The sequence below is a fragment of the Mustela nigripes genome, chromosome 1 (genome assembly GCF_022355385.1).
Source record: "Mustela nigripes isolate SB6536 chromosome 1, MUSNIG.SB6536, whole genome shotgun sequence".
In the NCBI taxonomy this organism is placed as follows: Eukaryota; Metazoa; Chordata; class Mammalia; order Carnivora; family Mustelidae; genus Mustela; species Mustela nigripes.
Window position 1 is genome coordinate 115,518,852 of NC_081557.1, and position 16,406 is coordinate 115,535,257.

Sequence of the window (16,406 nt, forward strand, 5' to 3'; positions counted from 1 at the left end):
GACTCCCAAGCAGAGAGAACGCAAGGCGGCTGTGGAAGAGAAAATTGCGAGCCGCACAGGCAGCGTTAGACACAGCATTTCTTTAAAGCTACAGGAGTAGCAAAGAGGTTTCCCGCGCTTTGTCAGACCCGCAGTACAAATGCAGTTCCGGCTGTTGTGGCATCCTTGGGCCAGTTTATTGTCCCCTGCACGCACAACTCAAGCGCTCACAACTGGCTGGGGTTCTCTCTGCAAAGTTAAAGCTCTGAAGTAGCTCACAAGCCTGCCTCCTGCCGCTCCCCGTGGCTTTGATTTTGAGCTCACTCTCCTCACCCTAGGCACCCCTTCCAGCGAAATCCGCGTGCACGGAACTCACCCTCCCGCTTCCTTAACAACTCGTGGGATACTAGCTCTGTGATCCTCACCAGGAGCAGGCAGCGGCCTGTAGAGGCACAGGCCAGGGGGAAGGGATCTCGCCACCCTCCATCCCTGACTCAGGCCCACTTGCTTGCTACCCTTCCTGGAGCCACCGCTGTCCCCACCTCATCGCAGGGACGACCAGGCCACCTGGTCCTGAGAAGGGCAGTCTAGGCCAGGAGGCCCACCCTTTGTAGGTGCCTGGAAGATTCGCTAGCCCACTGGGATGCTGGAGCTTCCCACCAAGCCTCCAGAGAGTGGGGCGGGGATTTAGAAGGCAGGAAAAAACCCTAGTGATCTTGCTCTATTCTTCTCCTAGTTTTGACCTGAAAAAATCTCTTAAAGCTGCCGTTAGTGTCCCAGCTGGGGGCGAAAATCCTAGAAAATTGTGATTGGGAGTAAGGAGTGTGCTTGGTCCCGCTCTCTTGAGCTTTCCAGGTTACTTCCCAAGAAGCTGAGAATGGGTATGTAGGAAGGAACACACACACACACACACACACACACACACACACACACACAGCGGCCAAGCCCTCTCCCCGCCAGTGCTTCGGGGTTATCAGGCCCTGGGCCTGTGCGGCGGTCTGGGGCCGGGGCCCTGACAGCCAGATCTACCATCAATTTACCTTCCGCCGCCCCAGCTTCCCATTTAGCTTTTAACGTCAAATCCTGCATTTTTGTCGGCTCCGGCCTGTCTAGAGAGCTGGTGATTTCGCTGCAGGAGTGATTGCTTTTAACAAAATGGCAGCAACCACATTATCCGAGCAATTAAAACAGAGGCCTTTTAGCTGGTCCCGCAAGGCAAGAGGTTGGAAACTTTTTTTTTCTTTTTTTTTAAGCAAAGAAGAAAGGGAGTTAAAAGAGAAATAAATGTGTAGAAGAGGTAAGCATGGAAGCTCAGAAGAAACACCAGCCCAGCACACCACTCACTTCCTGGGAGCCGACAACTTGTGGCAGGGATGTTGGGTGGCTGGGAATGTTCGGAAGGTTGGGAAGTCCCCGTGACTGTAGAGATGCATTATCTGGGGTGTCTTGCTCCTTAGGATGTGCATCCAGTTAGGAGTCCGGCCCCTGGAGTGTCAGGTCTGCTGGATGTCTGGCCAGTTGGGCTTTCACACAGGTAGGAACGATGAGATGGTTGAGGCCTCGGCCTGGTGCTGCTGGGCCAGAGGAAGTAGCTTGGCGGACAGTCAGGAGAGAAGGCGGGCAGAGCCTGGCCCTGGCCAGACAAAGAGGACGAATTTCTGCAGCGTGGGTTTTAAAGCGTGTGTAGCCACAGGCTGCCCCATAGCGATGTTGCAGCCAGGCTCTTCGGGATCTCCTCTGCTGGTGTCTAATAAACCAAAAAAGGGTTAGACCAGCAAGAGTGCATTAAGGCCCGGACAGTAAAGAAGACCAGCTACAGAAGGCAAGCCCAGGCCCACACGCGTGATGTGGGTTACTCCTCTTCAGTTCCTGGCTGAAAAACCTCACCACTGCCCGCCCCACTCTCTCTACTATTTCAGTAAACTGTTTCCTTCTACCACAGGAATATGATGAAGTCTTTCTCCCGATGGAATTAAAGTAAAGATGTGAAAGGCTTTTGGAGGCAGGAAAGGGAGAGAGCCACTTGGTCCAACCGACAGGAATCCCAAGAGTAATAGAAAATCAGGGCGCCTCCCTATGCCCCCCAGTGCTATAAACAAAGGCAAGTGTCTGTAAACACAGCTCGGGCCCACCACGTCGGCCCAGCGCCGCCTGACCTGAGGGGAGAAAGTTCAGATCGCTTTGGCCTAGTTGTTCTAACCCCTCGCCCTCGCGTTGTCAGCCGCCCGCAGAAGAAACCCGCAGAGCCACTCGCCTGCCTCTCCCCCAGCGCCTGTGAATTTGCCCGCTGCAGGCGGCAGGCTCAGTGTGGGCACCCTCGAGCTGTGGGAACCCCTGGGGACCCCTGGGATATCAGGGGGAAGGTCTGTGCCTGCAGTCGAGGTGCGAACATCACCCCAAGGATGGGTTCCAAGATGGAAACCCTCTGGCAAGCCTCTCTAACACCAGATTTATATACATGGCGTTTCATGAAACAAACCGCTTTTTAATACGTTTCACCTTTCTTCCCCCACCCCCTCTACTCCATCTCTCCCCCTCCTCTCTACCCCCTCCCCGGCAGGCCTGCCGAGTCCTTTATGGCACTTCAGCTTCTCTGGTTCCTAGAGCAGAGATGCGGGCTCTAGCCAAGACTACGGGCAAAGGAGGCCTCCGGGACTTCCTTTCGGGATGTGCTAGGACTCAAGGAGACCAAACCTCAGGCGGGGTGAAGTCCCCAGCGGCTAGTAGCCTGGGAGGGAGCCGCTTGCAGGCTGGCCTGGGGCCGGGAAGACTTCAGACACTGCACAGTTAATATTGAGTTCCCTGTAGCTCCTTGTAAATCTAGCCCACCCCCATCACCCCCCCTTTAAATCCTTGGTTGTGTTCGCGATTTCTTACTTGACATAAAATTCCTTGTTACCTAATCATGGACTTTCCCCCAAAAGCTCTCCCCCCACTCCAAGGCTGGCACCGATGAGAATCCCCCTGATGGAGATTACAAACAAAAAAGTCCTCTTTTCCTCTTTTTTCTTTTTCCGGACAAAAGCCCTACATTTTGAATTAAGAACTATAGACTATTTCCTGTGGCTGCAATAACTTCTGGGATCCTCCTCATGTCTCCTCCACCTAAAACACGTTCCCCAAACAAAAACCAAAGTCCCCCCACAGAATGACGTTCAGTTGATTTCTGGAAAACACCTTTCCACATTTCTAGTGAACTGCCAAGCCCTTTCTCTGGCCCAGGTCCTCCTAATACTGACTCCTGGGCCTACTGGAGGGGTGGGGGTAGGGACAGGAGAGGGGAGAAGACAGAACTCCGATAGAACCCAGGTCCTTTAGCAGGATTTTCACCAAGCTCACTTCCTTGCAGGGGCTGGAGCTCACGGTGAGGACTGATCCGAACTACTGACTCTTTCAAATAAAGTTAGAGGCAATCATGATAATTTAGTTTACTTCTAAATATTTTAAATATTATGAAAACAAGTATAACAGTTTGTTTTCAAAACTCTTTTGAGGTATCAACCATTAAAAGATTTTTTTTTTTGTAAAAAAAAAACACACAGTGGTTTATTGAATACTTACAACGTTTACACCTTCAATATTAATTAAATTCCACTTAGTTTTAGAGGACGGAAGTGCACAAAACAAGTAGCTGTTGGAAACATCTTCGAATAGGGAACGACCACAGATGATAAGACAGCACTAGATATCGACCCCAACGGAAATGTTAGCGGCCCCGTTTTCTGCTTTGAAATAAAACTTTATAATCCCCAGGAATATTTATATCCAAAGGCCAAGTATTAAAGATACACTTCACATACACACTATAGTCTGCTGTCTTTACCTGGAAGGGGTTGAGTAAGTGGGGAGGGGGCAACGCTGGTGCCTACGCAGCCGTGAGGGAACATTCACACACACAGAATCTACGAGACGAAGGGATCCCTTACCACGCGGGAGTGTCCTCTTCATATTAAAATATGGAATGCTTTTCTTCAAATATCCACTCTTTTTTTTTTTTTTGGAGGGGGAGGTGGGGAGCGGATGCCTCAAAGGGGGGCAAAGAGAGGGGAGGCAAATTGCACATAAATAAACCGGATGATTCCAAATGCAAGAAGTCCTCAGAGCGGAGCCTGGAGAGCTTGCCCGGAGTCCTGGGTCTGCTTCCGGCTCCTGGGCCCTGGCTCACTCGCGCTCTCCTCCTCCTCCTCCTCCTCACTGCTTGAGCTCCAGGGCCCAGACGTGCTGCGGCCAGCCCGTCCGGCCTTTGGTTTTCTTGTCGTTGCTGCTCACTGTGCTTTTCAAGATTTCATTCTGGGCGGAGGAGAGGCGAAAGGGAGAAAAGTGCAAAGAGAAATTCAGAAGGGAGACCTGGTTCCACCTCACCCCCGCACTCTTCCAGCGAGAAAAGGAGACAGTGAGAGAAGGAGAGCAAGAGATTGGGGGGGACGTTTTCAAGTCCTAGCTTCTGTAGAAAAGCTATGAAGATGTGCGCAGTCCTAGCTACCAGCCGGCCAGGCCTCCCTGAGCTTGCAACGCTCAACTACCGGATAGGCAAGCTTATAAACAACCAGCTATTTCCAAGTCGTTTATGGAGGAGCTGGGGGCCTTTTTTTCTCTGACGCCAGATGTAGGGGCGCGAGTGGGGGTGGGCGCTAAATCTGGTCTCCCTGTTTTCAATGGCAGTCCCTGGTTCGCGCTCTGGGGAAAATGGGCATAAGTTCCCTCTGCTCTGGCCTGGGCTGGGGGCTATCGGCCCCCAATACAGCTGTGCCTCTCCTCCGAGGCCTCTGAGATCCCTAGTTATTCGGAGGGTCAGTAGATCATGCACAGACTAAAGGGACACAGGCCCCAAAGAAGAAAAAAAGAGACAAATGGTATTATTTTCCAGGCCCTCTATGGCAATAGCCCTGCTCGGACCACCACCAACCTATGGGCACTTGGTAGGAACTTGAGATATCTAATTTCCATTCCATGTTACTGTTAACAACAATAACAATGACCATATTAGCATTTACTGTTTGCTAAAATGCTCATGCAAATAAAACAAGAAATACCCAGAAAGTTCACTAATCTGGGAAGTTGCGGTTTAACCTCATCCCCAAAGAGAAACTGAAGGTGCATTCTGAACTTAAAAGTACTGATTTTATGTTTACCTTTATGTTTTCGGACCATTGTAGTAACAACCTTAAAACCCTCTTAGGATCAGTGGTGGCCTGGTTCTCCAGAGAGGGATAGGGATCAATAGTGAAATAATTGCTAACTACCGCTTCTGGGCGATTTATTTTAGAACCACCTGAGAGCAAGAGAGGACTGGAGGCCACATGAAGGCTCTAAAAGACATAGAACCCTTGGGCCAGGGCAATCGGAAGATCAGTGGGGACCCTGAAGTCCGAAAAGTTCGGCCAAAGTGCGGGTGGGAACAGCGATAACCCGGAGGGAAGATCAAGCGCGCGAAGCATCCCTCTTAACCTCCTCCTCCTGTAGCTGCTGACATCCTCCCCCATCTCCTCAGCTTCTTGGGGACACCATCCTTTCCAGAACCTGGTTCAAACAACCGTGGCTTAGGATGCAGCCAAAGAACGAGGGATGTCATTGCTCAGCCCAACTGGAAAGAGTCCGATAGCACGGGTCCCACGAACCCCACACCCCTTCTGCCCCCTGCCCCTTGGTACTGACCAGCTCCTTCTTCCTTTTCTCTTCTTTCACATCTGTCTTCTTGATCTCCGCCTTGAAGGCCTCCGCTTCGCCATTCTGGTCGTCCTTGGCCAGCAGGTCCATGAGGTAGGCGATGTAGCTGGTGGCCAGGCGCAGCGTCTTGATCTTGGAGAGTTTGGTGTCGGCGGGCACGTTGGGGATACACTCGCGCAGTTCGGCGAAGGCGCTGTTGATGCTCTGAGTCCTGCGCCGCTCCTTGCGGTTAGCGGTGCCCCGGCGCTTCACCGGGCGCGGCCCCCCTAGGCCCGGGGGCCCGGCGCCCGGCGGCACCCCCCCGTAATGGGAGTGGTCCAGGCCGGCGGCGCCGCTGGCGTACTCGGGGCTGTAGGACAGGGCCATGCTATAGTCGGGGGGCGACATCTCGGGGTGGCCGATGAGCCAGCCATGGAAGTAGGGGTTCTCCTCGTGGCTGCAGCGGCTGGCGGCGGCGGCAGCGGCGGCGGCAGCGGCAGCGGCGAACGGATAGCCCTCATGGTGCACCACCGGGTGGTGGGGGAAGCCCCCCACCAGACTCATATCGCCCTCCGCGCCCCTCCACGCGCCCCAGCGTGCGCGTAGCCCCGCCGCGCCCTCGGCCGGGGCCCTTGCTTCGGCGCTGGCCGGCCTCCCCCACCCCCCACCCCCCAGCCCTCGGGCGCCCGGGCCGGCCCGGCAGCCGCAGAGGGGGCTGCTGCAGCCCGGGCCCGGATCCCCCGCCTGGCCCGCGGGGCCCGCCTCAGCAGCACTTCGGCCGCCGGCTCCCCATAGGGCGCGGCGAGCTGGTCCCGGCACCGTGCGCCCCTGGCCGCCGCCGCCGCCGGCTCCCGCCTTGCTCCTCGGCCCGCGCGCCGGCTCCTGCTTCCCGGGCAGCTGCAGGGAGGCAGAATCCTCTGGTGCTCATGCAAAGGTGCCGGGGCTCCCGCGAGGCTGATCTGCGGAGTCGCCGGGCTCCACCGCGGCCGCGATCCTGACACCGAAGCTAACTCGGGAGTCCCAGGACGAGTCCGAGCCGAGGTTGGGAGAGCCGGCCCGGCTCTGCAGGGAGGCGGCGGGGTCGACTGCTCACTGTGAAGCTACCTCCATGCGACCCTCCCCTTCCCGCCCCTTCCCCTCCCCCCCACCAGCCCGATCTGGGTTCTTGGGCGCTTATTGTTTTAATGAAATTTTTGGTTGTTGTTGTTTTGGTCCTTGAACGTGATTTTAGCAGCGAGTAACGTGTCCTCACTCCTCTCGGGCTCCCTCGGAGGGTTTTCAGAGAGGTCTCAGTGCATCCATTTTCTCAGATCCTTTCCTTCTTTCTGGGGAAGGATCTGGAGCCCTGCAGGCGCCTCGGAGCGCGAAGGCGGCGGCTCGGCTTCTTGGAGGGGTCTGCACGGTGGCCGAGGGAGCTCCCGGGTGGCAGCCGCGGCGGTTCTCCTGGGCTGGACGCCGTGAGGGGAGTAAGCGGATTTTCCCAGCAAGATCTCCATGTACAGCTACATCTTTAGGGCTGCTCGGGTTAATATATGTCGTCAGAGGCTCCTCACGCCAATCCCGGGGCGGCAGGGGCGGTGCCTCTCGCTCTCCGCAATAAAACTTTTTGATGTTCTCGTTGCTAATTGTCGAAGTCCTCTTCCAGGATTGGCTGCCCCTTCATAACCATGAGATAATTAAAACGGGGGGGGGGGGGGGTTAAAAAAACCTTTTTTTTTTTTTTTTTATCAGCCAGAGGTTAATGCAAGTGTTTAGCAGATGCTTTACTATTAAATTATTTTTCCCCCCAAGTCTCAAATCTTGAAGAATCCCAAACCAGGTATAGTATCACTGTTTTCTTTTCTCGTTAAAAAAAATAAAAGGTGGAGGGGACGCAGATATCTCTTTTCGAAGTGTTTTTATAGGTATCCGAGGCAAGAAAGTAAGCAGGCAGCCTCGTGCCGTTTTTTGTGCCGGGGCGGGAGGAGGGAGGGTGGGTACCAAAGGCAGAGCGCGGCGGGGCCCCCGCAAAGGGGCTGCTGGGAGCCAGAGCCGTCTCCTGGCTCGGGCGGGCTGCGGGCGCAGCGGGGGGAAGGCTGCTGCTTTGACCTGGGCACAGGCTGGCGATGCCCGTCTAGAAGTCTCTTTACTTACCCAGCACGTTATCCTGGCCGGGGCTGTCTGAGGTGGCTCCTGGTACCGTGGCCGCTTTTGAAGATCCTGGTTGAGACCCCCGGACGAACGGTCGAGCCGATTGTAAATACTCTTATTTCCATATTCTTCAGGGACAGCAGCCCCGCGACGACCTTGGGCGATTTCAAAGCACAGGCACCTCGATTCCCCGAATTTGTGGTGTGGCCGGTATCGGTGTTCTCCTGGTTTAACTAGACTGTTTGGTAAGTAACTGAATATTTTTTACAGCGTGTTCAGAGCTTATTTTCCAGTTTTTATGAACAAACATATAAATATATCTCTGCATTCCTGCCTCTCCCATAAAAGCGGGCATCTGTGGAAAGCAGGTTTAGTTATCGGAGGGGAACCATTAAACGGCAGTTTAAGAGGCAGACCCGGAGGACGGCTCGTGGATGTTTAGACTGCTGGCCTTAGTGATCTTGAACGCATTATAACGGAAAATGGATCTCCGTTTGTAAGTCACCGGGCCGCAGGGCACCCGGCCGTGGCGCCCAAGTGGCGTGAGCATTTTGAGAAAGCTGGAAGAGAGGTTGGGGCAGGGGGTGGACAGTAGCAGGAGCTGGAATTTCCCTGGGGCTCGGTTGGGAGTCGTGAAGGGAGACTGATGAGGAGTCGGCCAGACAGAGTCTGGTGTGGAAAAGAGTGTCAGCCAGGACCCTGCTAGCGGTGAATTAGAGGAAACCCAGGGCAGAGAGTACAGAAGATCGGGCGAGGTGTGCGGGTCTGGGTGTGCGGGTCTGGGACTCGTCCCTGGCCCTGGCTGGGCTCAACCAGAGGAGACCCTTGCCTTCACCTTGGGTATTGTCATTTTGAAGCAGGCAGGGTCAGGCCCCAGGTCTCAAAGGGAGTCCCACCCCGCAGAGGGAGACCCACCCCAAGGGCTCCATGAAGACAGTCCTTTCTCAGCCCGCTGGACGCTTTCTGCGGGGTCCAGAGTTGCGGTTGGAAGGCAAGGTCAGTGAGAATGGGGGGGGGGTTGGTGGGGGCACCCAACTCCTCTGTAGCAGGGTTCTAGGGCTGGCTCCACATGCCACTACAGCCCTGAGCAGCAGCACCGAGAAATAGGTTTGAGGTGGCTGGGCGGTAGGAGAGGGGAAAGAACTGAGAGGGGCTCGAAGTAGGCTCGCAAACCCAGGGCGGGAGTCCATTCAGGGCCCATCTGTTCCCTAGGCAAGGGGTCAGTTTCCCTGCATGGCCGCAACATAGCATCTTAAAGCAGAGAACAGGGTGTGGGGAGAAGCTGAAATTGTATTTGTTGGTAAAATGCCACTTGGGCATGGAACAAAATAGTGACCTAGAGCTTTCAACCCCCAACTTGGATGGGTCTGCGATTTTAGCACGAGTGGAATGTTTTAGAGCCCTCTTTCTTCAAGGAAAGAATATGGTAGTGTGGTGGGATTCTGTTTACGTTTTCACCAGGGAGGCAACCCCTGAATGTGTAAATACTGGTAGTTCAATCCTCTGTCATTTGATACTTAAAAAAAAAAAAAAAAGTCTGTTTATAAGAGCACATCTAGGCCTTGGAAGCAGGTAGACAAAGTTAAGCCGGTTGCACCCCAGCTGGAAACAGATAACAATTCAGGGGAAGTAGTTGGTAGGTTGCTTTCAGACCCAGAGGGGGTTTTGGGAATGGAAAGGAAGAAGACTCCAGGCAGAAGGCTGAGTGGGGTCTGGGATGCTGTGTCCACCAGAGGCCAGTGGCCTCAGTGTTGAGGCCATCAGAGTTAGCCACTTTCCATCTTCCTCATGCTCTTTTAATTGAAACAAAAAATGGGCAAATCTCTTCATGGTTCCAGATTTCATGGCAAGTGATAAAGGAGATGGAGAACATGGAACAGAAAAAAGTCATAAAAGATTCTAATCTGAACATCAGTCCTCACTGACAGTGTCATTATCAGTTAATTACTGCTGTGTGAGGGTCTAGGGCTTCGTACAGCTCAGAAAGTCAAGCCGTGACTCTACAGCCTTAGAAAGGCAGCTCGGAGGCAGGGGACAAATGGGTGAACTCTCGTATCTTCAGCTGTAGTTGGTGACTGGCAGAGACCAGACTGGCCAACCGCCACTCTGAACGCACAGCCAAAGAAGTCCCCCCCGCCCTTTTTTTTTTTCTGTCAGTGTCCTCTTTTGTACATTTTGCTGCTGCAGGTCTAGTGGGATGCTGGGTTAGTCTCTACTTTGGAAAGCTGGGAGGCAGAGGCGGTCTCCAGTTTGCCCCTGGTTTAGATGGCCTCTGCCTTCTGGGTGTGTGTGTGGAGGGTGGGGTGGATGGTGAATGAGGAAAAAGAAGAGGGGGCAGATGAGTTTTCCACCTTCCTTGTCAGCCCAGGGACTGTCCTAGTGTGGACTCTGGTGTGCTGTACCCTAAGGAGATTTGGTCTGAGTATTCCAAGGGCCCAAGCAGCTGAGATGATAAAGGCTGTAGGCCACCCTGCGTGCCCGTAGGAGGGATCCTGGTGAGCGCATACTAACTTGCCTCCTTTTCCAATGCCCTGTGTTGTAGAAATGCTCTCATTCAATGTCCGGTCTTCACTGTAGTTGGTGGTATACCCACTGTAGGGTGCATGACCTCTGCCTCCAGCTAAAGAGACCTATCCGGGTTCAACAATTTATTTTGCACCCATGTCTCTTGGCTCTTTCTCTTCACTCCCACCCCTTCCTCTGGAAAAGACTCAAAGAGCCATGGGAGAGGAGGCTGAGCACTCCCTAGCAAACATTTTGGTCTTGTGAGATATTCCTTTTAAAATCAATCTAGTTTAAACTAAATAGTTTTTTTTTTAAACTTCAGTCTGTTTTTTAGGGAAAATACAGATCTTTTTGAGGTATTTATTATTGCAAAGGCAAGGGCAGTTTGTATCTCGTGTTTTGCTCACAAGAACTCAAAATAAACTGGACCTGAAAAGAACCAGGCCGGAGGGCCATAAACACACATTTTATGTTTACGGGAATTATGGCTCAATTCCCTTCATCGTTTTTCAAGTCTCATTTTACCTTATTTTCCTAACCAACTAAGTAGAAGTGACCGAGCATTCCTATAATGCTCTTACATAAGGTGAGCCTGAGAATGTTTGTTAAGAACTCCAGAAAGAACGTCAAACCCAGAAGGTGGCAGAAAAAGCAACGTGTTCCTGAAGGTGTAACCATAGCCCCTTACCTGCTCCAAGATAGGTGCTTCTTATGGCACCTTGATAGCTTTGCATTTTGTCTGTCCTGGGGTGGGTCTGAGTCATTTTATATGCTAGTCACTTGGTCCCAGAACTTTTAGGACATAGAGAACAAGGCACATTGACTGAGTGGTGGCAAGGATCTCCTTCAGACTCAGGGTCTGTAGTCCCTTCCTTTCTGGTTTGCCTTTTGGGGAACAGTTGTCCAGAGACAGGGCAAGTGACAGTGGTTCCAGAAATGTGGTGGTGCTCAAAGTACATACACTTCTACAAAGCAGACTCAAGTTTCGTTGAACATCTTATGTCTGTTTCAAAAGTGAAGGACTGGAATAGTGGTCTTGGGCGCTGAGGAGGTTTTATTTGTTCTGAGCATTTTCCGTTTGCATTTTGTGGTGGGGGTGGGGTATTTGATGAGTGATCCTTCTTGCCCCCTCTTTCCCATCCGGAGCAGATCTGTGGAGATGGGGGCAGGGAGGGGCTGATTTAACTGCATTGACTCTAGAGGGGCTGATTGCTTATGACTCCATCAGTCCAGTTTTTTTTTCTTTTTCTTTTTCCCCAGTCCAGCTTTGATGAGGAAACACTTAAGTGGGAGAAAATTGGGACTTGCTGGATGCCTCCCTCCCCACCCCATTTAGCCTTTCTCTCCCCTTTCTTTTTTCCCTGACTTTCCTTTTTCCCTCTCTCCCTCCATCCCCCTCCCTTCTAATTTGCCTTTGAGCAATGCTTGGATTTCTGAGGTTTCTGATGTCATTGAACCTGAAACTGAAGAATAAGACTTAAGAAAGAATAAGAATAAGACTTAAGACTTAAGACTTAAGAAAGAATAAGAATAAGAAACTGAAGAATAAGATACTAGTTTATCTTTTAGTCTTTTAAGAAAATTTTTTTTTTTTTAGAAATTGAGGTATAATTAACATATCACATTGTGCAAGTTTAAGATGCACAAAGTATAAGAAAAATCTTAATATCCGATACTACAAGCAGCAGTGGAAATTTGCATTTTCTTCTAATAATCAATGACTGGATCTTCATATTAGCTGGCAGTGTTGGTCTGGAGGGTTTTCATTGATGAGGGAGAACGAAATACTCTGCCAAGTATCCAAGCCAGTCTGTAAAGCTAAAATACGTATTCAGACTAAAGAGAACAAAAGGTAATGTACACGAAGGGCCCCTCTAGAGATAGCAGGTTGTATACCTGGGAGATGTTATTAAGGTTGTTATAATGGTGTTTAGAAGTAAGGTAGATCTGATCATTCCTACTTTCTAGTAAAATATAGATAGAGCTTAGAGCAAAAGCGGCATGAGAAAATACATCTCGCAGGATTTCTATTAACTACTTTCTTTGAAGCAAATTACATACACACTGACAACATTTTCTTCCAAACCAGAAAGAAAGCATTCAGCATTCTGATGAGGAAGTAATTCTAATTTTGCATACATGGTGCATGAGAAAATAAGTAGTAGTTAACTTTGACTAGTCTGCAATACAGTCTGGGGTTCAGAATAAAATAAAAAAGCAAATGGCAACTTAAAATGTGAAACTTTGGTCAAGCCTCAAATTTAAGTGACTGAAGGTTTTGTTTGTGACCCGAGGCCCCTGTGAATTCCCAGTTCTAACTGCGGGGTTGCTCACATTCCTTGGAAGTCCTGTTCTGAAACCTCCTTTGCAAATTCGCATAGATTTTTTTCTTTTTTTTTTAAAGCCCTGGCAATTTCTTCCAAACCTTTTCTACTTTATTCTAGGGCCTTTGCTTCTAGACACGGGACTTGAGGCAGGATGGTTAGGTTTCAGGTTAACAAAAAGAAACCCTTTTATTGTCAATATTAATGGCAAACCTCGATTTTTACAAGGCTTAGGTTTAGCAGCATGAGTAGATCAAAAGCAGCTTGGTTTGATTTCTCAATATTCTCTGGAGCTTAGACAATTAGCTGCAATTTTGCTTCTAACAAAACAACACAAAAATGTTAGTTACAAAAATGTTAAAGTTGGCCTTTCAGCAAGAGTTTTACCTGTGTACAACATGTCAGATTCTAATAAATATGTCCACTGAACCTGAGTTGAGTTTTGGAGGAAACCTCCTTAAGAAAATGCGTGAGCAGAGTGTCTTCATTTGCCACGCCACAAGCCTGCTTTAGTGTGTGCATTCCACACTTGCCTTTCTGGCTGGGTAAGGATCCGGCAGACTGAGGTCCCCCCTGGTAATTTGGGTACACCGAGTCTCCAGTTAATGATAGATAATCAGCCTTTGGGTCATTCGGTCATTCTCTTATTACAAACCCCTCCTGCTCTCTCTGATCTCCTTTCAAACTAAATTTCACACAAACAAATAAAGCAAGACAGGGACAAGTTCTTTAAAAAAAAGAGGGAGAAATATTAGAAACTCCTGATACAGAACTCTAAACAAGGAAAGGCAAGCTAAAAGAGGATAGGAAAGAACATCTTATCAAAATGAACATGTTGTGTACAAAACATTAGAAGAAAAGGCTCTGGTTTCTGTTAAAGTGACAGAAAATTAAAATAAAAATAATTGCAGGCAAAGAAGTTATAATATAAACAGAGAAGGCAGGATGCTTGCTGGAAATGCGCAGCACAAGGAGGCTAATTTGTTGTTAGAGATTATATATCTGTACCGTGATAGGAGAGGCGCTACTTTGTTCTATTTTCCAGAAAAGAATGGCTTTCTTTTTAGTACTTGTATGAGTGCCCACTTAAGTTAACACAGGCCAAAACCTCTAGGAACAAAAAATGGAATTGCATTCTGCTTGTGAAGCATCCAACTTCAAAAGAAGGAATTGGTTGCATACGGGGCGGGGGTGGGGGTGGGGGAAGAAGGAGAATTCCACTCAGAACACAGTTAGAGGGTTCACTAAATCCGTATGACTGATGCTTTTTTGCTTTGCTGACAGAAGGTGCAGATCATTCTCGGGAAAGTACAACTGAAACCAGTCCTCCCTTGCCCTCTGGGGGTCTTCCTTTTCCCAGCCTGCATCTGCTCCTGACTCCAGAAAGACAGACTTCAGATTGGCCAAGGTACATCTCTGAGCAGATCCCTCTAAGCAAAGCTCAGCACTGTGTGGCTCTCATTGTTCAGAACTCTGGTGAGAACACCCCCAGTGCCCTGTTTCCGCCTTGTCTTTGACAATCGCTTTTGGCTCAAGTCCAGGGCTCCGGAAGGGTCAAGGTCTAGCTGCTGGTGTCTGTCCCCAAGCCTTAAATTTTCAATCTTAAAAGAGATTGGAACTTTGGCTCAGGGCTTGATCAACCCATAGTTCTCCCAGTTAGAGGGGCAGTCAGGAGATGGCAGCAGGTGGTGAAAGTATGACTCCCAGATTATCGCCAGCCGTCTGTCATTCCTTGATTTGCCAGCAAAGCTGGCAAACAATCCATCTCTCTCTCTTCTCAAAGAATCCACACTTCTTTGTTTCTTCTAGGCCCAGTTTGACTGCCGCCTCCTCCAGGAAGCCTTTCCAGGTGTTGCTTTTCTTCTCTCTAATAGACCTTCTCTCTCCCCCAAATCAAGTCCTCTTTCTGGTGTACCCCCTCATGTTCTCTCTGATAGAGGCAGCACATACCTTTGTGACTCTGGGTTCCTTGAGCCCCCAGTCAACCTACCCAGTAGGGTAGGTGTAAAAGGTGTGACTTAGAGAAAACGGGTGAATTTCGCACACCCCAATTGCAACTGGATTGGTTTTCTTTATTTTGAAAACGACTAGACCTAGTAGAGGAGGTGGACCGCTCATTAGGGAACAGACCTTCATCTCCAAGCCCTCCGGAGAACCAGGGAAAACTTCCTCGGGATGGATCCCGCTGGCAGTGGGTCAGCGTCAGCCGGCCCTGGCTCGGAGAATGGAAAACCCAGCCCGGGCCAGGCCTCTCCAGGTGACAACCTAAGCTCCGGAGTCAGAGTTTGGCAGGGCGAACTCTCGGGCACCAAATAGGCGCTGCCTGATCTCGGACAAGATTGGCCACGTCTCTAAGCCTCAATTTCTTCGTCTGAACAATGGGTTAATGACACCAACCTCGAGGGTGTGTAGGAGAGATTAAATGAGATCAAGATGCACGCGAGAGCAAGACGCCTGACAGGCTGCGTTCAATAAATATTTATGTATTTTCTCTTCCTGCCTCTTCCCGTTTCTTCTCCTCCCTTACAGCCTGCTAGAGACCCAGCCCGACGGCGATGGCCGGGGTGGCGCCGGAGGGCACGCACAGCTTGCCTCAGTGCTCTGAGCCAAGCGCAACCGGGGCTCCGCGAAGATCGCAAGGGCCTCGGGCCTCGCAAGACCTTGGGCGCCGGAGAGTGAGATGTGAGACTGCAGCGGTTCCCTGGGATGGTTTGGGAGCAAGGGGCGCGGCCAGAGCCGCCACCCCGGATTTAGGCCGCCAGCCCTCCGGCCACTGCGTTGGCTGCTGGGCCGCCCCCTCCATCCTGGTTAAGTTATCCTTTTGATCCCCATCCCCCCTCTTGGCGTCCGCAACCAAGGAGGCCGGTTCCCCGCAGCTCAGGTCGGGGGAGGTCACCGCTCCGGGGCGGGATGGACCCCCAGCTTCCCCAGCTGGTGTCCGAGGACTTTTCGGCCGAGGCGGGCAGGAAGGGGTTAACCGCGCCCTTTCCCGCCCCTTCGCCACCCCCCCGCCCCCCACCTATTCCCGAGCCCTCTGCGGCGGGCGAAGGCCGCCGCTTCCCTCCTGAGGTCTCATTAGGGAAACCCTCACCGCTATTTTCAACATTTCCTCAATCAAGTGCCTTTAAATAGAGCTGCACAAACAAATTGGCGGCAAAAGCGTAGATCTTGTCACGATTGAGACCAATCCAATATTTCAGCCTTGTTTGCTTTGCAATTACTGGTTGGCTTGTGGCAGCGGTGCCACCGGGGCAAATCTGCAGCCGCCCGCTTTCTCCTCTGCACCCTCGGCGGGTGGAGGAAGCGACCCGCAGAGCCACTGGCGGGAGGGGGGGGGCGCTGGAGGAGGTGACGCGAGAGGGAGGAGGGCGGCGGAGCCCTTCCTAAACCCGCGTGCGAAGGGCGCGGGTGATGGTAAAGGAGAGGGATTTCTCAGGTTCCCTGGCGAGCCCCTGAGATGTGTGCAGCAATAAAAAATGTGCAATGCACATGCAGACCTCGATGTCCTGTCCTTATCCAGCTCCTTTTCTCCTCTTTTCCTCTCACTTCTATCTCCATGACGTTTTTCTTTAGTATTTGTTAGCGGGGACCGGTCTCCCCTTCTTTCTCGCTGTTAAACTGCTAGCATGATTTGTTAACGTTTTCCATAGCTTCTGCTTCTTGTTTGACTTTTTATACAAAGTCACTTTAAATCGGCCGCAGGAAGACTAAAGCTCCAAGCCCTTTGGATGGGCTCCCGTCGTCGAGTGCAGGCCCCCCTGCCCTCCCTCAGTTCTTGCGGGACGGCTCTTTTGTGTGAGCCTGCGGCTCGGTGCGTGGGGC

The 16,406-nt window shown here is 51.3% G+C and overlaps 2 protein-coding genes across 2 annotated transcripts; one reads left to right on the top strand and one right to left on the bottom strand.

Moving 5' to 3' along the window:
* Positions 1–3,436: 3,436 nt before the first annotated feature.
* On the bottom strand, positions 3,437–6,276 carry HAND2 (heart and neural crest derivatives expressed 2). The gene is made up of 2 exons (XM_059393299.1): positions 5,635–6,276; positions 3,437–4,269 (listed from the first exon to the last, which is right to left on the bottom strand). The coding sequence occupies exons 1-2, from the start codon at positions 6,187–6,189 to the stop codon at positions 4,171–4,173; spliced, it is 654 nt and encodes a 217-aa protein (XP_059249282.1). The 5' UTR covers positions 6,190–6,276; the 3' UTR covers positions 3,437–4,170.
* Positions 6,277–8,682: 2,406 nt separating this feature from the next.
* Positions 8,683–16,078, top strand: LOC132023217 (uncharacterized). Its single transcript, XM_059408589.1, is given in 5 exon segments — positions 8,683–8,738; positions 13,869–13,914; positions 13,916–13,992; positions 14,676–14,841; positions 15,122–16,078. Coding segments are annotated over 5 exon segments (633 nt in total). The 3' UTR covers positions 15,410–16,078.
* Positions 16,079–16,406: the final 328 nt, after the last annotated feature.